This window comes from Callorhinus ursinus, unplaced genomic scaffold (genome assembly GCF_003265705.2).
Source record: "Callorhinus ursinus isolate GAN/ISIS: 27379988/994484 unplaced genomic scaffold, GSC_fseal_2.0 scaffold50, whole genome shotgun sequence".
NCBI classification, from domain to species: Eukaryota; Metazoa; Chordata; class Mammalia; order Carnivora; family Otariidae; genus Callorhinus; species Callorhinus ursinus.
In genome coordinates this window covers 9,326,631-9,351,268 of record NW_027397112.1, presented here as the reverse complement: position 1 = coordinate 9,351,268, position 24,638 = coordinate 9,326,631, and the positions used below count along the sequence as shown (strand labels likewise).

The window sequence follows — 24,638 nt, the reverse complement described above, 5'->3', positions numbered from 1 at the left end:
CTGGGGCGGGCAGGGGTGCAGGTGGGGGGCAGCGGGGGGTGCAACCGGGGGGCAGGGGGGGGGGGGGGGGGGGGGGGGGGGGGAGGGGGGGGGGGGAGCCGCGGGGGGGCGGCCTCCCAGCTGAGTGTTGGGCTTGCTGCAGCAGCACTCCCCGAGAACCCGGCCGCCCTCGTGGTGGTGCTGATGGCAGTGTTGCTGCTCGGGGCCCTGCTGACCGCAGCCTTGATTCTGTACCGGCGGCGACAGAGCGCCGAGCGTGGGACCTTCGAGGGCGCCCGCTACAGCCGCAGCGCCTCCGGCCCCGGCGAGGCCACCGAGAAGAACATTCTGGTGTCTGACATGGAAATGAATGAGCAGCAGGAGTAGAGCCAAGGGCGGTGGGCAGGGTGGGCACAGGAGGAATGGGGAGGCCGGGCCCTGGGTCAGCCGGGCCCCCCACCAGCTGCCAGTCCCGGGGGCCTACAGAGGGGTGCCTTTGGGAGCCACTGTTGGGAGCTGGGGCTGATCAGGGCCTGGCTGGTGGGGTCCCTCCCTCCCATGAGGGCTGGGCTGAGACCTGGCTGAGTGCAGAGTGGTGTTTCCCTTTGGGGGGGGTAAGGTCTTGTCACCTGGGCCTGTGTCCCCACAGTGACCAGACGCAGGACGGGAGCGTCCTTCTCTCCAGGCCCCCCCTGCCCAGGCCTGCTGACCCATGCCCCAGGACCCCCTCCTCATTGCAGGGCCTGAGCACCCTCCCCTGAGCCCTCAGCCAGCCTCTGTTGCTTCTGTCCTTCCTGGCAGCCTTGGCTCTGAGCCCCTCTCCCCCTTCCGTCCCCCTGCTTCTCATGCAGCCCTTCCTTCTGAGCCAGGGCCCCAGGGTTTGGGGAGCCTTGTGGCTCATGGTGGGTGTCAGCTGAGGGGGCCAAGCATCTGTCATTCCTGTGCCGGCTTCAGTGGCCCATGGGGCATGGAGGAGGGGCCTGGCTTGGGCCTGAGAACCGGGGCCCCACTGGGGTGTCAGCTGGGCTGGAAACAGGACTGGGAGAGACACCCTGACCCCCAGGGGGTAACCGGGCTCAGGTGTCATCTCCTGCTGGTTGGGGGAGGGCTCTGTCCCTAAAGAGTCCCCTGTGGGGACCAAAGTAAGTTCCCTAACGTTTCCAGCTCCTGCCTCTGGTTGGAAGAGAGAGGGGAGGGGGTTGCCAGAGTCCTGGGGGGCCTCAGAAGCGGGAGACCGCCCTCTAGTGGGGCCCAGAGGAACAGTGCCCGAGCTCCTGGAGGGGCCCAGTCCCTGGGCACTGACTCAGTGCCTTTCCAGGAGGCCGGGACCCCCGCCCAGGCTGGGGCGACGGCCAGTGCCTGTGCCATGGGGCGTGGGACAATGTGAACACGGACTCAAAGACATGGTCCTCTTCTGTAGTTCTTAATTTTTTTTAATGTGCCATTATTGTGGAAAAAAAAAAAAGAAAAGCAAACAAATAAAACACCTTTGAGAGGCTTGAGAGAGAAGGGTTTCGGCTTTGTTCTGTTGTCAGCCTTGTTCCTCACACCGCCTCAGAGATAAATGTCGTGTGTGGAGCTCGAGTCGTGTGTTCTTTCTGCAGTCTGCCATTTCGCTTCCATCTCTGGGCCCCGCAGAGACGCTCTGCACGCTGGGCTCTTCTTCCGGGCCCTTGCCTTTCTGGGCCTGCTCACCATGTTCGCTGTGACTGGGGAGGAGTGTGTGGGTGACAGCTGTGTGCGCTCTGGCAGCTTAGCTCACCTTTCACCATGTGCGAGATGGGGGATGCACTTCCTGGGGTTGCCTTAAGGCTATTTGAGGATTAAATGAGATCTTCTGTGCCGAGCAGTGAGCTCAGAGGCCCCAAGCTCCTGCAGGAAGTGCTACTGTTATTTGGGGGCAGTGGTTCCCAGGGGAGCATTCGAGGTGCCCAGGTCAGCCCTGGGAGGGGGGTGGGGGTGCTGTTCTACCTGCCTCTGAGCTGTGAGCAAGCGCGGGATTTGTCCTGTGGAGTCTGGGCTCCGGGCAGGGGCTCTCGGGACGTCCCTCCCCGCAGTATTCACTCAGGACCTTGGAGCTGGAGACCGAGCAGCCAGCAAAGAGAAGGCTCTGCTGGGAAGTGACCGGACAACTCTGCCAGTCTTGCGAGGTGCTGTGGGGAAGGCTGAAACAGGCCGCGGGGAGGGGCTGTTAGTTTGGGCTGGGCCGTGGGGCAGGGGCTCGGCAGAGGAAGTGAGCTGAACCTGAAGAAGGCGAGGGAGTGATCCGTGCAAACATCTAGGCAGGTGGAGGCAGGGGGGCGGGGGGACTCCCCCGCCGTGGTCCCTGTGCTGCCAAGGCCCGGCAAGGAGGCCAGGCTGGCTGAGGACGAGCCGGATTGCGCCAGGCCGTGAGGGCCTGTGGTGGAGAGGATGGACGTTCTTTCAAGTATAGTAGGGAGTGCTAATCCAGCTGCCCCCTGAGGGCAGTGGTGTGGACCTCAGCGGTGGTCACATTCTGGACGCACGCGTGTGTTGCACACGTGCTTTACCTCGTTCGTGATTTTTTTTTTTAAGATTTTATTTATTTGAAAGAGAATGAGAGAGAGCACAGAGGGAAGAGGGTCAGAGGGAGAAGCAGACCCCCCGCTGAGTGGGGAGCCCGACGCGGGACTCGATCCCGGGACTCCAGGATCATGACCTGAGCTGAAGGCAGTCGCTTAACCGACTGAGCCACCCAGGCGCCCCTCGTTCGTGATTTTTTTTTAAAACAACTTTCTATTATTCTGAATAGGTAATACCACCACGTGGTTCAAGGCCTAAACCTAAACGGTACAAAAAGATACACCTCGAGAAGTCCAGGGCTTTTGGCCTGGACAGCAGGGTAAATGGGGTGCCCGTTTTTTTGAGCCAGGGAGCCCCGAGGGGTGGGGGTGGGGGTGGGGCTGGTGAATCCATGACTGAGGCGGAGCCGGAGGCCCCTCCCGGCGCGCTCTTCCCCCTGCAGCCCCAGCAGCGGCTCTCCTGACCGGCAGCAGCAGGGCCCCGCAGACGGATCTGGTCACTTTGGGAGGGAGCCCCAATCCCATGGAGGGGGGATCCTTAATGATTAATCCACTTCACCCTGAAGTGATTTGCTCTCCAAATTGGGAAACGGCTCCCTTTGTGAGTTAAGTGCCCTGCCATTGTCTGCAGCTCAAAAGAGGGCTGGACCAGGCCGTGGAGCCGCAGGGAGCCCCCTGGGGCACAGGCCCTCTGGGAAGCACGTCGCTGACCCTTGCCCTAGGAGAGAAGCGAAGGGGGGGGGGGGGAGGGCCCGGTCACGGGACCCCGGGGGGGGGGGGGGGCAGCCGAGGACGCAGATGCCCGGTGCTGCCTGGGGGTAGGGATGGTGAATGTCCAGAGGTTTAAGTCATTCCAGAAATACCTGCCCTGACTCTCCTTCCCATCCCTCAGGTGGCTGTCGTCCCCACCAGAGCCCTGCTCCCCACCCAAAAGCATTTCAGACAGCTTCACAGGCACCTGGGGGCCCCCCATAAACCTTGTTCTGAGCCTTTCTGCTTGGGGGCTGCCCAGAGGAGGGTAAGGGGATGCTCTGGCAGCTCTCTGTCGGGGGCAGGAGGAAGGCTCTGGGCCAGGGTGGGGGTGGGGGGGCTTTGGGGGCGTTGCCATTTGCCTCTGATTCTGGGATAGTGCTGGTTCTACTGGGGTACACAGCCTCCTGCCTTTCTGCTCGTTTCAATTCAATAAACATTAAGCACTCCTCTGCACTCCATCCTTGCTGGGGGTAGGCTGCCCTGAGACCCGGCCCAGCGGGCCTGGCAGAGGGCACGGTATGCCAGGCACCGAGGCCAACCTTCACTTGCAGGGCTAAGCTGGCTCAGCTCTGGCCCCCGGGATGCTCAGTGACAGCTCACTGAAGCCATGAATGAACGGGAGAACGGTGTCAGGCCTGCTCGCCACCTCTCCTTGTCAAGGCAGAGATGGCCTCCTCCCAGGAGTCCTGGCAGAGCTGGCCTGGCCCAGTGGGCAGCACTGTGAGGCGGCAGGGGTGAGGAGCCAGCCAGCCACACCACATGGCTTTCCTGGAACAGGGCCGGCTGAGCCCTGCCAAGCTGCGTTGCGCACCAGCGCTTGAGGGTGTTACAGGCACAAGGTAGAGCATTGCGTCTGGAGGGCGGAGCGGGAGAAAGGGCAGAAAGGGCAGAAAGGGCGGCAGGCGAGGAAAGGGGAGAGGAAATAGGGAGGGGCCTAGAGGGGGGACAAGGACGTGGAAGTGCCCAGACGTTCCGGCCTTTATCTTAGGAGCCAGGGCTGCCAGGAGGCCCCAGGAAAGGGCTGACTTGGATCCTGACTCCCCACCGGGGTCGGCACCACTTGAGCTGTAGATTGCAATCCTTCCTTGTCCAGAAAAGCAGGCAGGCCGCCAGCCCGGGAGGGAGGAGAGGAGCTAAGTGTGAGCAGGCGTCCCCCACCCCTTGAAATGGATTTGTCGCTGGCGCTCAATAAAAAAAATGACTATCTTCTGATATCAGCAGATGGCAGGAGTTTGGTTTTAGCTGTTTCCAGGAAATCCTGCTCTGCTAAGGCTTTCTGATCCAGTCGATGTTCTCCCCTTTCTTCCCCAGCACCTCTAAGTTCTGTGGCATGTCCAGGGACCTGGTCCTTGGTCATTGCACGTCCCTGCTGGTTCATGCAGAGATGCCCTTTTGTGTCTCCTCCACAAGCCCGACCCGCCTGCCCCCCTCGGCTCTGGTGACCACCCATTCCCAACTTCTGGAGTTGGTTAAGGATGTTACCCTCTCTCTCAGGCAGGCCAGGAGCGTGGCCTTGGCCACCAGACTGACTGCACCTTGTAAACTTGGGCACATCACATAACTTGCCTGAGGTTAGTTTTGTGGTGGTTAATTTTATGGGTCCGTTTGGATGCCCAGATAAGCTGGAAAAGCATTATTTCTGGGTGCATCCGTGAGGGTGTTTTCAGAAGAGATTAGCGTTTTGAATGGGTAGACTGAGTAAGGAGTATCTCCCTCCCCAGGGTGCGTGGGCATTCCCCAGTCTGTTGAGGGCCTGAGTACAACAAAAAGGCAGAGGAAGGGTGAATTTTTCTCTCTGCTGGAGCGGGGACATCCATCTTCTCCTGCCCTGGAGAATCAGCTCTCCTGGTTCTTGGGCCTTCATACTTGGGCTGGGGACTCAGAGTGTTGGCTCCCTGCTTCTCAGGCCTGCAGGTTTGAACTGGAACAACATCACAGGCTTACCCGGGACTTTAGCTCGCAGATGGCAGGTGATGGGGCTTCTCAGCCTCCATAATTGCATGAGCCAATCCTTCATAATAAATCTCTTTCTGCATATTTATAAATATATCCTACTGGTTCTGTTTCTCTGGAGAACCCTAATTCAGTTTTCCTCTCATGTAACACGGAGTTAATATCTGCCTCACAAGCTTATTGTGGGTCCCTAGGCCCAGCTCATAGAAAGTGCTCTCATAAGTGGCATCTGTGGGTTCATATTACCTTGATTTGACTTTTTCTATATATGATCTGTTGCCCCAGTAAGACTATCCTCCTAGGGGGTAGGCATCATGCATTTGTCGTGTGTCCTCACAACCTGGCATATGATGATGGCTGATACATGTTTGAGGGTCATGATGAAGCCAAAGACTTTTTAAAAAATACTCATGTTCCATCCACTGGGTCTCAACCTCTAATAGACTCTGGCAATATTTACTCCGTTAGAAAGGGGCAAGGTATCCTTTTCACCAGGGTCTTTTAATAAATGTGACTTGATTCTTTGGGCACCTCGGGCCGTGAGAAGCCCCATCAGTGCGCCCCTGGGCCATTCGCAATGTAGAATTAATGGTGTGGGTACACATCAGTTCTGTGGTGTCTCTCCTTTCCACCCCCAGACGTCTGAGGAGGCACTCCTGGTTTCCTGGGTCAACCCTTGAAATCGCTTTCAACAACCCAACATTGGCTGACGGGAACCTGGGTGGGTCTCAGGATAGCTGCCTCAAACACTGTCACATTTTATAGCAGACTTGGCTTGTCAGAACATTTATAGGGCCGCCTCGGATTCCGTCAAGCTGTCTATACAACTTAGTTTTAAATAGGCATTGTTCCTTCTTAGACACTTCTCAATGTTGGCTCCTAGACAAATCTTTCATCTTCAGTCAACCTTAGAATCCGGTTGAAAAATAAAGGCCCATTTTCGCATAGAATGATTAGGGCTTGGGGCTGCGTTTGTGAATGGAAGAATTTAAGATTTTAGGAGGGTTTTTGTTGTTGTTGTTGTTTACATCAGGGAGATATTTTCAACTGGAATGGCTCTTGTAGGTTCTGTTAACATTCGAGAGCATCCCTTTGCTTTGCTCTTGGATCTTGGAGCTAGGCTGCCTGGCTATATCCACCAGTTTGCAGCAATAGAGTCACTTTAAATGTGGAGCATGTCAGGGATGGACAAGATTTTGAGGGACTTCAATCAAGTCCAGACTTCCTAAAACCCTGTTGGCAGCACCGTTCACCTCAGGCGAAATCCTCTTTGCAGCAAAATCTGCAGTGCCCCCTCCTGGTCTTGAAGGTGGGGGGGAGAAGCCCCTCTTCCTCTTCATTATCCCTTTCTGTCCCTCCTCTCTCTCATTCTCTGTCCCTTTCTCCATTTTTACAGAAAATTTGTTGAGGCCCATCCTACAGTTACACTATAGAGCTCACCCACTGTGAGCGCACAGTTGGGTGAGCTTTAGTAAATTTATCCGGTCGGAGAAGCTTCCCCACGAACCCGTGGTACTGCAGCCCCGTCAGCCAGATCCTCCTGAGCCCATTTGCGGGCGGTCTCTCCTCCTAGTCCCAACCCTGCAACCACTGATCTGTCTCTACCGTTTTGCCTTTTCTAGAAATTGCGTGTAAATCGAATTATACACTGTATTGATCTTTGTATCTGGCCTCCTTCACTCAGCATCATGTCTTTGCATCTATCAGTACTTCATTCCCTCCATCCTTATTTTTTGACTTATCTTTGTCTCTCTCTCATATGCACACACGCACTCAGTTTTCTCACTAACCTTCCCAGACCTTTTTTTTTTTTTTTAAAGTAGGCTCTATGCCCAGCACGGAGCCCAACGCAGGGATTGAACTCACAACCCTGAAATCAAGACCTGGGCTGAGATCAAGAGTCGGGACACTTCACCGGCTGAGCCACCCAGGCACCCCGACCTTTTTTTTTTTTTTTTTTTTCCTAACCTCACATCTTGATCTGGTCTTTGGGCCCTAAGGTGTAAATAGGAGAGTAGTGTGGAGACTAAAAAACAGCACAAAAGGAAGCTGGGTGAATAAAGTCATTTTATTGAAGATGCGGCCCGATTCCACTCAGGGTGGAGGGTGGCCTGAACAGGCGCCCCTTGCAGGGGGTCTCCAGGCTGCGGGGCGGCGCCTGGGGCTTCTGGCCATGGGGGTAGGGGGGTGGCAGCAGGGCCACCGGCGGGGACTCAACGAGCCCCGGCTGCCCGGCTTGTGCTGTCGGGGACTGCACAGGTCCCTGCTGCTGTCCCTAATGCTCAGGCCAGACCCCAAGGGGGGAGGGGTACAGGGTGAAAATGGTAACTGTAAACGCTCTGGTTTCAGTTTCAGTAAAGAGGAGGCAGGACAGAGGCACGTGGGGACACAGAAAAAGCTGCTGTGGGGAGATGTCTTCGCAGAGCTCCGGGGGCCAGCTGCCTCGCTAGACGACGGGGCTGTTGCTGTCATTTCCCTCCCCGAGCTCAGAACCTGGAAAGCAAGGAGGTGTCTCAGGCTGGAGGGCCATGGTGGACGGTGAGCTCTGCCGATGAGGGTGTGCCCCCTCCTGCCCACACTCCAGCCCTGGGCGTACACACACACACACACACACACACTTGCCACAGTGCCTGGAACGGTGTGAGTAACAGAGGCTGCCCTCTCTGGAATCCTCAAATGCCCCTCCAGGCTTCCAGCCAGGCCAGGACAGAGGGACCATAAGCCCCTCAACAAAAGCGCCTAGGTCCACATCCTCACCCGACCTGGGGCAGCAAAGGTTTGCAGGTGGAATCCTTGGAGGAGCCCTGCCTCCTCTCAGGGTAACGCCCCGACATGCTCGCCCCTTTCCTTAACCTGGCAGGAAGTCTGGGGGGAGGGTTGACCTGGGTCTTTAAGAAATCTTTCAGACATTAAATGACTGGAGGTAGAGGGCCATGTGACGGGAGGAAGGGGAGCAAAGAGGCAGTAGGAAGGCAGTGGGGTCTGAGTGGAAGAGGTGGAGTCTGGGGGGTGGTTTTTATTCTTGGGGGAAACTCTTGTTTTCAATATACTTTTCCCACTGGCTTGAGTGAGTGCTCTGGAAACCACTGAAGGGCAAAGAGCAGGAGCAATTGACATGCCCCCATTCGTACCAGGACCCTCTCGGCCTCTACCTCTGCTACAGGGAAGCCCCAGGCCCATGAGCTGCCTCTGGGCCCTCGCCTATGCTGTCTGTCCCCCAAGACTAGTTTCCTTGACCTGTGTGTATGGGGGTGAGGTGGTCTGGCCCAGCCTTTGGCACTGTTCCCCTCCCAGGCCTTGGACTTGGCTGTGCCAGCTGGGGAGCGGCTGTGGGGGGGGGGCTGGGTCACAGAGCCATGGGGCAAGTTGGACTTGGGCACACCCGCCCAGGAGCTCGCCCTAGCTGCTTCTACCTCAGTGCTTCCTGTGGCATGTGTGTGCTCCAGATGCCGGGGGGGGGGGGCAGGGAGAACGTTGGCAGGGGCACCACAGAGCCATGGAGGCTGGCATCTCCTTGTGCCACCTGGTGGGCCCTGATGTTTTGTCTTTTTCCTCTCTCTTCACCTGAGCTGAGCTAGGGCAGCAGGTCACAGCTGTGACTCAGCTCTGGCAACCCATCTTAACAAAGTGCTGCCAACCAGGTGAGTCATGCCAGGCTGCTGGGGACCAGAGAAGAGTGTGGCCAGGGGGAGGCCGGGAGGCGTGGGCATCTGGCTGCCCGGGCTTGTCTCGATCACGGCCCTGGCGGGAAGCCAGGCCAGAGCTGCCCCTGACCCCCGTGCCAAGACTGTCCCTCTGCGCGGGGGCTCTCCTCCACCTCGGCCGCCTCCACCAGTGTCCGGGATGGTGCAGGGCTGGCGGCAGGTAGAGCGGGCCTAGACCTACAATTCCAGGGGAGATCTGGCCGCCCCCACTTTGGGGCGGATCCTACAGCCAGTCCCAGCTTCCTGAGGAGGGATGGTAAGTGACGATCAGCGGGACCATCTTTCTCTGAGCGACGCAGGCACTCGCAGGGAGGGTCCTCAGGCCTCCTCCGCGGAGACTCGTTTTGAAGCAGCGCCCCAGGGATGCTCTTCTCCTGCCCTCCAGAGAGGGCAGTCTTCCCTGCGGCCGGGGCTCGGAGGCCCCCCGGGGGAAAGGCTGGGTCCCCGGCATGGCAGGGCGACAGCGTCCCGCGCTGGGCACTAGGGGTCGCCCCCGCCCAGCCGAACCGCCGGGCGCGCGGGCTGCAGGTTTCCCGGGACCGGGAAGAGCCGCCCGCGCCACTGGGGCGGGGGGCGGGGAGGGGGCGCCGCCGAGACCCTGCCCCGGGCCGCGGGGGCCCCCAGCTGCTTCCCGACGTCGGCTCGCGGCCGCGCCCTTTCGGTGCAGGGGCTCCGGCCGGAGGCCGCCACTGGGACCTGCGAGTGAGGCGCAGAGGCGCTTTTCCCCGACACACAAAGGTCTTTTCTAGATCTCTCCGCTCCCTTCCCGCTCACTCCCTTCCCGGCTGCCGGAGGGGGAGCAGCAGCCCCGGGTGCGCCCAGACGACAGGGCCGGGCGGCGGGGTCCCCAAGGGGCCCCGGGACCGTCACCCGGCGGGGATGGACCCCGTGGTCGCGCCCAGGGCTGGCACTCCGGGCTCCTTTTGTGAACCGAGGGAAGCGTCCCCTCCCTGGGTCTCTGAAAACGGTCAGCCCGGGTTCTGAGCACTGCGTGCCCTGAATAATCAATTGGCTTCTCGAGGGTCGTAATCTGGGCCCCACCCTGTGGAGCTTTGAGCTGGTGCAGTTTCTCCCGGCGAGCCTGTTGGGGGTTCCGCCGGGATGACCAGGGGCCCACCCCAGGGTCTGAATTTGAATCTCGGGGAGGGGCCTCGGAATCTGCACTTTGGGTAAATTTCCCAGGCGATTCTGATGGCAAAGCCAGTGTGGGGATCACTCCTCACTTTAAACCTGCCTTAGGGCAGGCAGTTGTAAAATTTCTCCCCTGAAGAACTTCTGGAATTGGAGTTGTCACACCCACCTGGGTCCACTGTGATGTTTATTCTCCCTGCTGAGGGAGAAGCTCCTCCTGAGTCTGGTTGCAAGCCCTCCTGCTTTAATTAAGCACATTTTCTTCAGTTGGGTTTTCTATGGGATAACGAACCTGTTGGAAGACAGCTGTCCTGCCCTCCTTTGGGGGACCTTTCTCAGGAGACCTGTTTTCCTTGCTCAACCTGTGAATCCTGCCGACCCACCTGACCTGGCCGCGTGGTGAGACGATCCATTGCAGCCACTAGCTCCTGAATGAATGGGGTCCCTTCCTGTAGTGGCTAAACAGCACCCTTCCAGGGTTTAGAAGATAACCCAAGAGGCTCCCCAAATAGTGGATGCTGGAAAAATCCCAGCAAAGGAAAAGGGGAAATAAGCCTGCAGCAAGTCGTCCTGCGCCCGCCTGATGATACCATCTTCCCTTTCGCTGGCCCTCATCCTTGCTTTCAGGATGAATTAAAATCCTTATCTGCTCTGCATCTAGTGGACTTGGGACTCGCCTCCCTGACGGCTGCCGCTAGACTTTCCCAAGCTTTGTGGGGTTATTTATGCCTCTGGGTGGTGGTCATTACTTCCTTCCACAGTTATGAGGTTCCACACAGTCACAGAAAAAGAGTAAATTAGCAAACACCCTCAAAATGGCAGGACTGACCCCCAAACCTACTTTCATTTTCTTCCGGTCTGGATTGTGGGTAATTTCTTGACAACTATGAGAAAGAAGACAAAGAAAAATGAATTGTTTTTCCAAAGCAATTGTGAACAGATGTATAATTCCCCCTTAAAGGGGCAGAGGTGCCAAGGGCAATGTTGATATTCAGCACCTGCGGGGGCTTAGCCTCGTGCTAAAGGCAGGGCAGAGAGAACCCAGGTCACCTTCGTTGGTGGTTCAGGGCTTCTAAATTTGGCCGTGGGAGCAGACTTGCTTCCTTTCGGCAATTGATCTGAACAGCAGAAGCCCATTCTGAGGGTTCGAGAATCACATTTACAAGCCGTGGGGGTGAAGGCCATGCTAATTGGCCACTTGCCTCACCCCTGGCTTTTAAACAATCAGTTGTGTTCTCTGCCTGGCAGGAAGCTGCAGGCCCATCAAGGCTCTGGGCTCCGTCTTTGTTGTGACTTTATGGCATTTTATGCCACAATAAGAAACACTGTGTACTCTGTGGGAGCCCATTGTGCCAGGCTGCAAGGATGTGGGCTCCTGTGCAGAGGGCTGGTGCTCCGCCCCCAGAGAGGGAGAAGAGGGGCTTTGTGACAGGCTGGAGGGCAAAACAAGGGGTGCCGGACACTGTTACTGGGGCAACTGCTGGCCAGTGTGGGGGCAGCTGTGGCTCCTGGGTCCCTGTCACCCGTAGGCGGGGGTGGGGAGGGCAGGCGAAGGATGGACTTTCTTCTAAGTCAATTCTACATCAGGACTGTGCCAACCGCGGCCCCCAGCCCCTCCAGCTGCTAAGCCGGCCTCATCCCGCCTCGAGACTCGAGACTCCATGCCAGGTGACCGCCTCTGTATGTAAGCCAGCTCTCATTCCTCACGGAAACGCCATCTGGGTGAGTAGGGAAGTTTTCCCAAATGAGGGCCAAGCCTGGGCCTCCAATATTTTGGGTAGATTTGGTTCTTTGGGGCAAGAGTTTTGGGGTTTGTAGAAACAGTGTGAATGGAAGGGCCTGGAGGAAGTCTCACCCACAGATGGGCCAGTGGAGTTTCAGAGCTCCTTCAGGACCCTGCCTATTCCCCAGGCCAGCCACTGCCCCCCCGTGCCCCTCCCCCCGAGTGTTATACAGGTGAAAGTTTCCCTACAGGTGAAATGTTCCTCCAGCGTACCTGGGGCAGGAGACCAACGCAGTGCTCGCTCCAGGAGGTCACGGGCACGGTCATGATCCCTGGGAGGATTGGGGTCCCTCTGCCCTTTCAGCTCACGGACAGAGATTCTTTCTAGCGTTTTACCTAGTTTATTGAAGTCAGCCCTTAAGAGGTACAGGGGAGCTGCCATGGGCAGGCAGGGAGAGGAATTCGGGGAACAGGTAGATTTCATTGGGGAAATGGCATGGTGTAGAAGGCCCGGCTTTGCCTTCAGGACGCTCACCACCTTACTAAGGAGACAAATTATTTGTTTATGGGATCACTGGACACCCCAGGAAGTCCCAGCCAGGGAAGATCTTGTGTTGTCAATTCACAGCCTCTGGAAATTCACTGGGTCCACTGGTTCTCGTGACCAAGGGTTACTTTCCAGTTATTTCCTGTCTTTATAAATATGTGAGTCTCATCTTCCAGCTTGATCAGAAGTTCCTCAAAAAATGGGACAACATGGCATCATGTCCGGTAGCCACTTTCCCTGATCCCCATCTCAGCACCTGGTACAGGCCAGGGCGTGAATGAATGAGTGAATGAATGGTCATCACCATGGGCAAACATTCATCACTGGGTGTCCTAATGAGACACAAGTAAGGGGCCCAACGTGAATGGGTTCTCCAGTTCTGATAGGTAAAGGAGAGAGAAGGGGTTGGTCCCCCCCCCCCAACATGGTGGCTCTTTTTTGCTAAATGTTACCCTCAGCTTCTGAGTGTCTTCTCCAAGAAGATACTGAGACTCAAATCCAGAAGACTGTGAATTTGACAAAAGCCATTTGGGTCCCTCTTCACTGGCTATTTGTACTGGTCATTGCTTGGTGGTTTTAGTGTGTGAGGTCTATTTCAGGGTTTCTCAAATTAAATGTAAGCTTTAGGAGTGCTGCCCTGTCCTTCCTGCTTCCTCCCACCTGGGTTCCCAGATTGTTCCTGGTGTCACTGACTCCTTCTCCAGGATAGTTTTACCAGAAACTTCTTTAGACTCCATGCTTCAGGGCCTTGGTTCTCACCCATTGGGCTGTGCTGTATGGTGTTTGCTGTGCTGTGTGTCCCGGAGGCTAGCATTGCTTACATTAGCTTGCTGACGTCATGGCCATCTGTAACCTATATCAAACCCTGGGTGCTTTGAAGTTCAATGTGCAATAAAAAGTTCATTAAAAAAGATGGGGAATCATGAAAATGAGGTTATGGAAATGTTAACAAAGGATCATTTCCTGCTTCCTGTACATTTTTCCCTTTTTTTTTTTTTTTAAATGTATTTCTCTGAGGAATTTATGTCACCATTAAAACTATGGAAGAGTTAAAGGAAGGACAGGCCTGGGTCAAAAAGAGGGTGAGATTCCTGAGGAGATCTCTTGGCCAAGGCCCAGTCCGTTCTCTTCATTAAGAGCTTGGGAGTCTAACGGGAGAGTTTACGCCAGGAAAAAAAAAAGTAGGGACAAATCTAGAGTTCTCAGGACTAACGGTTGGAACCCAGCAGTTTTCACAGGGATGGCTCCAAATGGATGGCAACAGCCTGCTGTCATTGTGAGGCCTGCGACAGGGTCAGGAACCCTTGGAATCTCTGGGTTCCAGCCTCCGGGCAGGGACTGGGGCCCCTTACCCACTTGAAGAAGAGGAGAGAGACATGGAGAGAGATGGGAAGCGGGGGACAGAGAAGAGAAAGTCAAGAGAAAGGGAGGGACATGGGATAGGGTGGCAGAGGGTCACTAAAACTGCCTTGCGGCTTGCCAGTCATGACCTTCTAATGCGAGCAGAGGTCAAGTTTCAAGCCTCGAGGGGTGTTAAACGCTAAAAGCAGATCAGTCCCTGGCATGGCCTTAAGGGAGTGCTCTTTCCTGGCCTGGCCACAGCCAGGCATTTAGCCTAGAGGGAAGGCCCTTGGGGGCTCTGCATTCTGACTTGACCGTGGCCAAATGGACATCGTGGGGGACTTTGCTAAGGCCAGGCTCCAGTCAGTTGCAGAGCCGGGCTCCTCTCTCCAAACCACCGGGCCTCCTGGAAGTCTCCTGGTTCTCATATTAAAGGAAGGGCAGCCGCAGATGATGATCCCTGGTAAATACACTGTCACTTTCTCTAATGGCAAATGGGACAACACCTTTATTTCTTGGCATTCACACACCCAGAGATGCTGGAGTAACGCACTCTGGGAACCAAAGCTAAAGAAACAGTTCTCCTTGAGGGAAGGTCTCCTGGTTTTCATGGACCCTTCATGCTTGGGCAGTGGGCATTGCCCAGACATAATGCACGCTCAGCCCCGGCAGCCTTGCTGACCTCTCTTTTGGGGGGCGGGTGCAAATATCCCTAGAGACTCACTTGCTTCTCTGACCATTAACGACCACTTAATTACTACTCCTGTTTAATAGTAAGCAATTATGCAATGATCGCTTACTTTTCGGCCCAAAAGCCACTGTGCGTACACTTACACAGAATCCGTGCTACATCTGCATCCTGGCGATGACCGGGCCACATGACCACGAAGACCTCAACAGATTGCACATGTAATCGACAACCCTGCAAGGTTTGGGGAAGTGCGGCTGGATGGGGCAGGTCAGGGCCAGACTCACCCTCTCCCTTGCAACTCTGTTGTAGTTGAGCCTCATGAGTTCTGCAAACCTCTGCTCGTAGAGGTGAAGCAGCAGCACCAGGTACAAGCCTGAATTCATCAGTTCATTCTGTGCCTAAATATGGAAAGGAGACTTTTAAGTTCATCTATAAAATATTCATGATCTAAATCATGGGGTGGAGGGAGAAAAAAGAATAGAGGAAAGAATCACCCACAAAAAATAAAGAAATCACAGGGTGGAGGGTAGTAACAAGACACCAGGGCAAGGCCTGTCCTTGGGGATCAGAGAACAGAACAAGAGGGGATTCAGCATAGAGGCTGGGCGGCCGTTCTGGAATTCTTTACTACTGAATGGAGGATGCCCTGGAAAAGCTCCATGCTTCAGGCCCAATCCCATGCTGTGAACATTTGTGGGGCAGTTATATGTCAAAGCCTTGAGCTGGGTGTTGTGGGGAACGTGGGGCAAAAGGTCTCCGTGACCTGCTGGGAGCCCATCATCTGACATGGGAAAACCGTGTTCAGAAACAGTTTCAGTACCAGCTGGATGTGCCAGCTACAGTGGAGGTGCACAGGGGGAGAGAGACAGGTTTACTAGGACACGGGGAAGGCCTCTTGGATGGTCCTTAAAGGACGGAAGGGCCTTCGGTTGGCCCTGAGGGTTGGTGAGGGCCTTCCGGACAGAGGCACTGAATGCCAGCAAAGGCCTAGGGGCGGAGAGAGCAGAGCACATGTTGGGCAACATTCCCTACTCACGAGTGTGGCTGGAGTATTTGGGGAAGGTGTTTGTTCTGGATTTAAAACATTTTTTTGGTATGAGCTGGGGAGATGGGAAGGTGGGAACCCATCAGGCAGCACCGGGAGTTTGGATGTCATCCTGTGTGTGTGTGTGTGTGTGTGTGTGTGTGTGTGTGTGTGTGTGTGTGTCTAGCTCCCGGCCTCTGAGCGGAGGAGTAAACACAATGGGATGTGTGTCTTAGGAAGGCAAACGTTTCTGTGGGAGAACTGGGAACACAGATGCCACAGGGCAGTTTTATTTTCCTAGATCCCGCGTTTGTCCAGAGAAAAGGCCCCAGGCCTTAGGTCTGTATGTTTCTCTCTCTATAATTGGGCTTAATGATGGTCTCACCTGAGGCTCCCGCCCTGGCTGGTCTATTATTTAACTTCCAGTGAGTGTGTGCCCGGCAGAGTCCCAGATGGACTGTGAACCTCAGGGCCTTGGCTCATCTCTTCCTCTTTTGGTCAGTTGGCTTGTTTTGTGCATCTGTTTTGAGTGTCCCCCTCCCACTCTTCACAGGCTGTGTCCACAGCTTTTTCAGTTGTCACAATGTCACCTCCTTGCAGAAGACTTCCTGATGAACCTCCTTTGTTCCAATCATTCCTTTACTCCCTGATTCCTAACTCTTGCTTTTGTACACTGCATCTTGCCCTGGTTAATGTTTTTGCTTTTTCTCGGTGGGTGGGTTGTGTTTTATTTTTCCTTGCTGGTGCTTGGAGCATAGGGAGGTACCCAGGGAGGATCAGACTGTTTCTGGCTGATGACAGCTCCTCGGTCCTCAGCTCCTTGGAGCAGCCTCTGCTGCAAGGCCTCACCCTGGGGACCCTTCCTAGACCTTCAATAAATTAGGGGCCATTAGGAATGACTCCTCCCCCTCTGCTGCTTTGTTTCCCCACCTGGCCTCCATTCAAATCTCCAGAGGTTGGGGGGTGTGGATGGGCCAGCCGGTGCTCAGGAAGCCCTCTGGGAGACTAAAGTCCCCAGCAGAGGACATGGCCCTCTGCTTCACCCTGGGGAGAGGTCGGAAGTGTGACCATTTCCTGGGATAACTGAAGCTCAGCCCTGACACAGGGACCACCTCTGTGCCTTTCCCTTCCTTCCGGGCCCATCTCCTTGTCCCCGTTCCATCCAGGGCAGCTCAGGAAACTGGCCCAGGACACACCTCTTCCAGGACTAAACAGTTGCCAGAAAAGGTGCCCAAATTGAGCAAGGATCGATGTGTTCTTCCTTCTGAGTCCCGTCCAAGTCTGGATCTTGCCCACTGGCCCCAAGGTCATGGCTCAAGGCCCCTCCGCTCTCCTATAGACCTGTATTGAAAGGCTCCAGTCAACTGTCCTTAGCAGTTAGCCTCCTATTTTTAGACTTGGGTCATGTTTTCTGTGCTCTTCTGACCTTGGCCTAGAGCAGGCAGAGAGGAAGTTGGTTGTTTTCACTTTTTTCTTATCGCCTCCTCCCACCTCCCCCCAGAGTCTGCGCCTCCTTTGCAGCCTTAGAAGCTACCGCCCCTGGGAAGCCTTCCTAACCCATCCCTCAGCTGCTCCCCGCACACCAAGCCTTGTCCCTTGTTTGCTTTTCTCGGGGGCTCCTGGGCGCTGGCGTGGCCTCTCGCGAGCTGCCACTGATTTTCTCTCCAGCACTCTCGTCACCAGGAAGCCTTTATGCTCAGAGACACTCTGATGCATAATGGCAAATCAATCAGCTAGAAAATGGCTTGGAACTATCAGGTTTGTCAAAGCATTCAGGGAAATCATTTACTTTTTATGACTCAATAAGGCCTGGAGGCATGCAGATGGGAAAATATCCACTAATGTTTTCTGCAGATAATTTGAAAAGTCACTTCTAGCAGATTGTGTCTCTTCTCGGGTCTGTGGGAGGGAACCTGTCACGCGGCGCCATAAATCTCACTGGCCGGGCTCCTTGACGTGTGCCCTTTGCAGGGTTTGTGATGCTCCACAGAGGGGCTGGGCTGACCAATCAGAGGATGCATTTGCTAGTGAACTCAGAGTCGTCTCATGCTCCGAGCCACAAGTGGGAGGGACTTGTCTCAGAGTGAGTTCCAGGGCATTTGTTTGGCAAGGGCAAAATGAGCTAGGCTTGGAGCATTAGTCTGTGGAGCTGCTCCTCACCCTCCCTCCCCACCCAGTCGCATAGGGCATTGACACCCCATGTGCAGTGTAGACAGGGGAGGGGGCAGGGAGCAGGCTTCAAAGGGAGGGGGCTTGTGAAGGCACTGACAAGAGCCCTAGAGCACTCAGGCTGCCTGCCAGATGTTTTTCTTTCTTTTCTCTTGCCCCCCCCCATCCGTTCGTTTTGTTTAATATTCATTTTGGCTAAGAGATTTACTACCTATGGAAATTCTCAATATAATCCACTCAAAGAAGCAGACGGCCTGGCTGAATGTTCTATCAAGTCTTCAAACGTGTTCAAGAGATGCTCCCAGGTGTGAGGGTGATTAGGTGGCTGCGTGTGTCCAAGGACATCTGTCCGTGGCTGAGATGGAGGAAAGCCAGGCCTGTTCCTTAGAGCAATGACAGCCAGAGGCCCGCTGAGACCCTCCTCTGCTGACAGAAGCACATCTCCATCACGCAGTGAGCGTGGGCCCCCAGGATGGGCAGCCTGGGGCCATCAAGCGCAGAGACTTTGGGCAGAGTTTTCACTGTGCATGGCCAAAGTGACTCCATTTATAAAAAGGGAGAAGTCACCGCCATCCTGCCTGTTTCCCCAGTGTGTTAGAGCAAAATGAGCTAATTCAAGGGGACGTGGTATTTTGCAAGACAAAAATAGCCTGTAAGAGGCAAGAATGAAAGCTAGGGCTCAGGACAAGGACCCCGTGTGCCTTGTTGGCGCCTGTGTTCCTCGTGCCTAGCCCAGCACCTGCTCTATAGTGTGTGCTCAATAAATATATATACAGATGAAAGAATGACAAAAAATGTATAATTTTGGACCAGACAGTGGCCCATTCAGTCAGGACTTTTGACGCTAGTGACTCCCAATTTGAATATGCACCAGAATTACAGAAAGGGCCTTTTAAAACATAGCTGCTGGGCACCACCTCTCCCCCTCCCCCAGATTCTGATTCAGTGGGTCTGGGGGTGGGGCAGAGAATGTGTGTTTCTAACAAGGAGGAGTTTCATCCAAGGGATGCTGATGCTACTAGTCTGGGGACCACCCATGGTTGAGAACTACTGCTCTGAGCCAAGGATCAATAATTCGTAGCCAATCAGCTGAATCTGGCCAGAGGATATTGCTCTGGTTGGCGGGCAGGAAGCACAGGATGGATGAACAGGACTTCTTCAGCTGAGGAGAGCCCTCTCCGTTTTGCCTCCGTGTCGACCACTCTGTTGTGATGACACTTGGCGGGATTCCGACCATTTCCGACCTGCCTGGCCTCTAAGGCATTTGAGTGTACAATCTGTGATCTTGACTGTTCTTCTGCCTGCTCCCTCTGGGCCCATTTTGGACTTTGGAACGTTACTCTGAGCAATTCCAGGAGTTCTTCCTTGCAACCAAAAGCTGAGTGCCCCAACCGGAATCAAGGATGAGGCCACTTCCTGGGTAAGGAGCCTGCCCCCAGCACAACTCCTTCCCGGGCAGCACTCACAGGGGGGACGGATGCCTGTGGGGCTTAATTTCTTAGGCCTGTTTGAGTCAGGAGGGAGGGAGGGTTGAGTGGCCACTGGCCTCGACAGGCCTATGATTGGGCCACCAGGCCCTGGGGCCTCATGGGGCCACTCTGCTGCACACAGCCTGTCAGAGCTCCTCATCTAGCCTCTAGAAGCCTAGTAACAAGCCTTGACCCTGTGGGGCCTACAGAAACCACCCAGTGTGTGAGAGATGGGGGGATAATCAGACTTCGATGCCCTGTGAGGGTCCACGGGCAGCAATCACTCTTCCCCTACTCAGGTGCATCGAACCAAACCAGGGAAACTCTCTGGTCTGAGCCCCTCCACACCCCCAAAGCCATTGACAATGCTACTAATTCTTGCTCCGTGGTCTAGAGCAGTGATCCCCAAGGGCATGTGGATAGAGAGCTCACTCCTCTTTTTCCTTCCTGCTCTTAAGTGTCTCTTCCTCAGGGAAGCCTTCTCTGGTCCTGAGAGTGGGTCCGATCTCTTTGTGGCGGCACGTCGTCCCTTGTTGTGATCCTTCTACGCTGGGGGTACCCTCACTATGCTTCTCCCATCAGAAGGAAGTGACTGTGTTGATCTTGGGCACCGAGGTATCTCCAGCACAGGATCTGATTTACAACAGGCACTTTTTTGTGTCTTTTGCCACACTTAAAAAAAAAAAAATACCTGGCTCCATCCCAGATCAATTCATTCAGAATCTCTGGGGCCTGGCCTGGGCATGAGTATTTTAATAGGAAAAAAAAAAAAGGCAGCTAAATGTTAATTTTAATTATAACAGATTTTATGTGTTTGTGATTTTTATACTTGAGGAAAAGCAAAAACAAACCAACCAACCTAAATGAGAAAAATGCATAAGAGAATAAGTTAGCAAGTTAGCAAGTTAGTTGAGGTTAGGTAAGACCCAGGCTGAACTGAAGTCAGTTCTAGACTTCTGGTTTTGTCCCTTTCTTTGAATATGTCTATTTTGGGTACCAGCTACCCAGCTTCTCAACAAAAGAATCTGTTTGCCAGGAGTGTTGGCTAAGATGGCCCAGAGGACCAAGGTTTGGCAGTCGGGAAGGGCCTGGCCCTCAGAAGCCAAGGTAGATACATCAACTCCAAGGCCAGGCCAAGGGGCCTCCTCGGCTGGAAACGAGCCGAGGATGGATTACCTCCTCCCTATCTTTGTGTTCAACAACAGTTACTTCCGCCATGGTTCATGGAGAGTTTCTGAACTTGTCTAAGTCTTCCTTCCCTACTGTCTCAAGTTTAACCCAGACTGTTAGCAAACAGACTCTAGTAAATTCACAACGGGCCATCGGAGCAGTCAGGACCGCTGTGAAAGGGTGAGCCCTCCACTGTTTTCCATCAGCACGTAAATAATGCGTGTTGGTTTTTGGGACTATTGTCCTCTCACCAGGCTGGGCCTGTCAATCTCGTTTCTACCCATGATTATAATGAAGGGCATTTTCAAAAGGCTTTAATGGCCTGTCAGGTTCTTAATGAAACTAATTTAAACTCTTTTCTGCTTCCATGTAGAGTAATTACCGTGCTGGGTATTTTCCACTTCCCCTCCAGATCCACTTTCCACCCTGCGCTGTGGCCTAGAGGCTGATCTCAATGGATCGCATTAACTAGGCCCCCTTGTTCTCTGGCTTCTCATTGGGTTTGGCCAATGGGAGGTGCTGGTGGGAGACCAGAGGGTGGGAGGAGAGAGCCGCTGGGGTAATGACCCTCCTTGTTCTCTCTCTGCTGGGCGGTGGGATGATAAGGGCTGCTTTCCTCTCCTGAAGGTTACAGGCTGTTGGTGACTCTCTCCTGCAACTACAGGTCTCCCGATCCTGGTGACTGCCCCCAGCCCTTGTCACTGCAGGCCTAGGAACTGTCACAGCACCTGTCTGAGGATACTTCATCACACCTTGTTGGCTTCTTTTCCTGCCCACGTCTGGCCTTCCTTCAGCTCTCCTCACTCACCCCCGTTGAAAGTGCCACCATCTCTCCTGCCTAGATTCTGGCTGACACGGTTCCTTTCATGGTGCTTGTTTGAATGTGCAGCTGCAGGAAGCAGTGACGCCAAGGTTATTGGTCCGACCGCAGCATGGGCTGGGTGGCTTTCTTCAGTGATGGACCCTACCCTGGTCCTGGTGCACTTAGCTTCCTCCTTCGAGTCCAGAGAGGTTAGGCATCTCTGGGGCTGTCACATGGCCGTTCCCCTTCCCTGAGCATCTTTCTCTCCACAGGCACTGGATTAGAGGATGTACTCAAGTTTTTTCCTGCATCCCATCCTGCCGGGGAGGAATGATCTCCTGCTTCCTTCAGATGAGAGAACGGAGGTCCAAAGAGTTTGTGTGGTTTCCCTGAGGTCCCAACAGCAATTTTGGGGAAGGGAACAAGATTTGGGTTCACACTGTAGTCAAAGTTGGTGTGCTTTGCGGTGGGGTACGCTGCCTCTGGCTAGAGGAATGCAAACATTTTAGTACCACTGGAAAAATGTACTGTTAGTGAGTCGAGTCTACAAATACCATTGGTAAAGCCAACAGTGCAAGGCGGTAGCAGCTTCACAGAGGGTGAACCAGGCAGAGATGCCTGGAACCAACAGGAGTCTTCACTAGCTAAGGCACTCCCCTGGGCTGGACCGTGTTCGTGATGTCTGCAGACCGTTCTGGTAGTATTCCACGTAACCTGGCCTTGTTTGGACGTGTCATCCTCAGGAAGTCCTACAGGCTCCATTTCCTGAAATAGTCTCTGAGGTGACCACATGGAAGCTGCCTGTGCCCCGGCTGGCGCCCTAACCTCAGGTGCCCACACGGCCTGCTTCCTTTCACTAGTGGGACCCCAGAAGCACCTCTCTTTCTCATCTCTGTGCCAGGGGGTGGTGACCGAGCGACTCAGGACCCTTGGGCCTCAAAACGGATGGAGTCAAAATACAATTTATTTCTCAGGAAATTCTTTCTTCCTTTCTTTTCCCCTCCCTCTCTTCCTCCTTTCCATCTCCTGATGCCTGATCTCTTCAATGCTGGTGTGGCACTGTGTCCAATCTAGCACACTGCTTGCTTGTGCTGTTCGGGTCTTTCATGCTCATCAATAGCTTATTCTTTTGTCCAGCAGCTTTTGGATTTTCAAAAGGTAGCTAAACAATTGCTCAGACTCACGCGCAGCATTTTGACCAGCTGTGCTTTAGGTCTGGACATAGGCTAATGATCTGAAAGCCAAAGTGACTCCCCTTAAGAATGACATTTGATTGATTGGTTGATTGATTGGTTCCACACCCCGCGTGGAGCCCAATGTGGGGCTTGAACTCATGATTCTGAGATCAAGACTTGAGTTGAGATCAAGAGTTAGATGCTTAACTAATGGAGCCACCCAGGCACCCAACACGCCACATCTTGAGTGGAAGCAGCTACTTTTCCAGTAGCTACATGTGGCCTGTGGCTTCCATATTGGGCAGTGCAATTCTAAATAAAGGATTGTTTTCCCAAGAACTGAACAATTAACTATTATCCTGAGCGTGAATCACCTGTCCCCCTAAGGTTAACTAACTTTTTCACAGCATTAGAATTGTAATCCAGGGGCACCTGGGTGGCTCTGTCAGTTAAGCGTCTGCCTTCAGCTCAGGTTGTGATGCCAAGGTCCTGGGATTGAGCCCCACATTGGGCTCTGCTCAGCAGGGAGTCTGCTTGTGCTCTCTCTCTCTCTCAAATAAATAAATAAAATCTTAAAAAAAAAAAAAAAGAATTGCAATCCAAATGCTCCCGGAGAATTAATTCACCAGGTACTAAAAAGCACACACTAGGTGCTTATAACCTGTTTATTAACTTTGAGTAAAGCAGTTTCTTTTATTTTTTATAGATTTTTTTTTTATTTGTATGAGAGAGAAAGAGAGCACATAAGAGGGGGTAGGGTCAGAGGGAGAAGCAGACTCCCTGCTGAGCAGGGAGCCTGATGCGGGACACGATCCCGGGACTCCAGGATCATGACCTGAGCCGAAGGCAGTCGCCCAACCAACTGAGCCACCCAGGCACCCCAAACAGTTTCTTATTACCCTAGAGTTACTTGATATATAATTTGGGGAACATTTCCTCCAAGACCCTGATTTTTTTTTTTTTTTTTTTTTGCCTTGTTGCTATTAAACTTACATTACTTCAGCAAACTTGGGTGTGGAGCTTGCCAGACTATTCCTATTTCTGTGTCCAGTCAGTTTCTGTGGCTTCCTACTTTTGTCCCTGACCACAGCGGGACCTCACCCAGGGTGGCAAAAACTTTTGAATCCCGCCCCCCATGCACCACCATGGTCTGACTTAGTAGCACCCTTCTCGGAGAAGTGAGCTTAGTGGACACTCCCAGCCTCATCCCACGCACGGGCCTTCTACAGTCCTCTTATCGGAGAAAGCCTTTCTTCCCGAGTGCTTTCTCACCGACTCTGCTGCGGAGGCAGAGTGGTGTGCGCGTCTCTTACCCGGGATTGCTGGTGCTTCTGGTAGAAGTCGGTCACGTTAAAATCATCCAGATCGACCAGAAGGCCTTGCTTACACATCTCACAGGTCTTCACAGCGCCTAGATCTGCTCCTTAAATTAAAGAATTCTTTGTTACAAATAACCCTGGGTCTTTATGTGTTGACACTCTGGGTCTCTTTGTGTTGACATTTCGGGAGTGAACTTGTGTGTATTATGAATTCTGAGTTTCAGTGACCCTTTTTTTTTTTTAAAGTCAGCCATCTTCTGTAGAAAAGGGCCTTGAATTTGAGATCTGGAAAATTTCCTTCATAATCATTTTCATTATTATGCAAGCTTCATATAAGTGAAATTCCCGTGACTTTTAAATAACAGGTCTTGCTTTCTGTTTAAATATAAATGTACTGGTTCATAAAATTGGAATTGCTACATGGAGGCTGAGAGTCTGTAACACAGGTGTTTGCCAAAAAGAGTGAATATTGACCTGTGTTCTTGTTGTTGTTGTATTTTTTCTGACAGACCTAACAAGGGTCCAAGCAAATAAGCAGATGAGGACCAAACTGATGGCAGAAGCTATTCTCAGTCTGTGGTTCCAAAATCTGCCTTTACGCTCACCCAGGTGACGTCCCACCTGAGAAAGTGAGGGAGCCGGGGGCCATGTATGGGAACTATAGCACAAGCAGTACCTGAGACCAAGCTCAGCTTCATCTGGGAAAAGAAACTTGAGAAGCCTTCCTTTGTGGCAGTGGCTTTCTTTTCTTTCTTTTCTTTCCTTCTTTCCTTCTTTCTTCCTTCCTTCCTTCTTTCCTTCCTTCTTTCCTTCCTTCCTTCCTTCCTTCCTTCTTCCTTCCTTCCTTCTTTCCTTCTTCCTTCCTTCCTTCCTTCCTTCTTCCTTCCTTCCTTCCTTCCTGCCTTCTTTCTTCCTTCCTTCCTTCCTTCCTTCCTTCTTTCCTTCCTTCCTTCCTTCCTTTCTTCCTTCTTTCTTCCTTCCTTCCTTCCTTCTTTCCTTCCTTCCTTCTTCCTTCCTTCCTTCTTCCTTCCTTCCTTCCTTCCTTCTTCCTTTCTTCCTTCTTTCTTCCTTCCTTCCTTCCTTCTTTCCTTCTTCCTTCCTTCCTTCTTTCTTCCTTCCTTCCTTCCTTCTTTCCTTCTTCCTTC

At 53.6% G+C, this 24,638-nt stretch overlaps 3 protein-coding genes across 25 annotated transcripts in view; 2 read left to right on the top strand and 1 right to left on the bottom strand.

The window, feature by feature from the left end:
* MRC2 (mannose receptor C-type 2) overlaps positions 1 to 1,488 on the top strand; it is a 56,008-nt gene extending 54,520 nt beyond the window's left edge. For 4 of the 5 annotated variants that reach the window (XM_025890061.2, XM_025890063.2, XM_073883085.1 and 1 more), the window contains one exon: positions 143 to 1,488. In XM_025890061.2, the coding sequence (XP_025745846.1) occupies positions 143 to 366 (224 nt within the window). In that variant the 3' untranslated portion in view covers positions 367 to 1,488. The remainder of the gene's footprint in view (positions 1 to 142) is intronic. The other variant, XM_025890062.2, reaches the window with a different exon arrangement.
* A 5,773-nt stretch (positions 1,489 to 7,261) lies between these two features.
* The window catches only part of MARCHF10 (membrane associated ring-CH-type finger 10), a 79,952-nt gene continuing 62,575 nt past the window's right edge, over positions 7,262 to 24,638 (bottom strand). For 2 of the 6 annotated variants that reach the window (XM_073883074.1, XM_073883073.1), the window contains 4 exons: positions 23,488 to 23,597; positions 14,650 to 14,763; positions 10,905 to 10,947; positions 7,262 to 7,721 (listed from right to left, as the gene is read on the bottom strand). In XM_073883074.1, the coding sequence (XP_073739175.1) occupies positions 7,675 to 7,721; positions 10,905 to 10,947; positions 14,650 to 14,763; positions 23,488 to 23,597 (314 nt within the window). In that variant the 3' untranslated portion in view covers positions 7,262 to 7,674. The remainder of the gene's footprint in view (positions 7,722 to 10,904; positions 10,948 to 14,649; positions 14,764 to 23,487; positions 23,598 to 24,638) is intronic. The other 4 variants (XM_073883072.1, XM_025890074.2, XM_025890073.2 and 1 more) reach the window with 2 other exon arrangements.
* LOC112837639 (uncharacterized) overlaps positions 8,646 to 24,638 on the top strand; it is a 132,425-nt gene continuing 116,432 nt past the window's right edge. For 9 of the 14 annotated variants that reach the window (XR_012375387.1, XR_012375386.1, XR_012375393.1 and 6 more), the window contains exon 1: positions 11,422 to 11,785. Coding sequence is in view for 7 of the 14 variants with exons in the window: in XM_073883078.1 (XP_073739179.1) it covers positions 11,429 to 11,785 (357 nt within the window). In the remaining 7 variants the exon portion in view is untranslated. Of the gene's footprint in view, positions 9,189 to 11,421; positions 11,786 to 24,638 lie in introns of those variants that run through there. The other 5 variants (XR_012375389.1, XR_012375388.1, XM_073883083.1 and 2 more) reach the window with 4 other exon arrangements.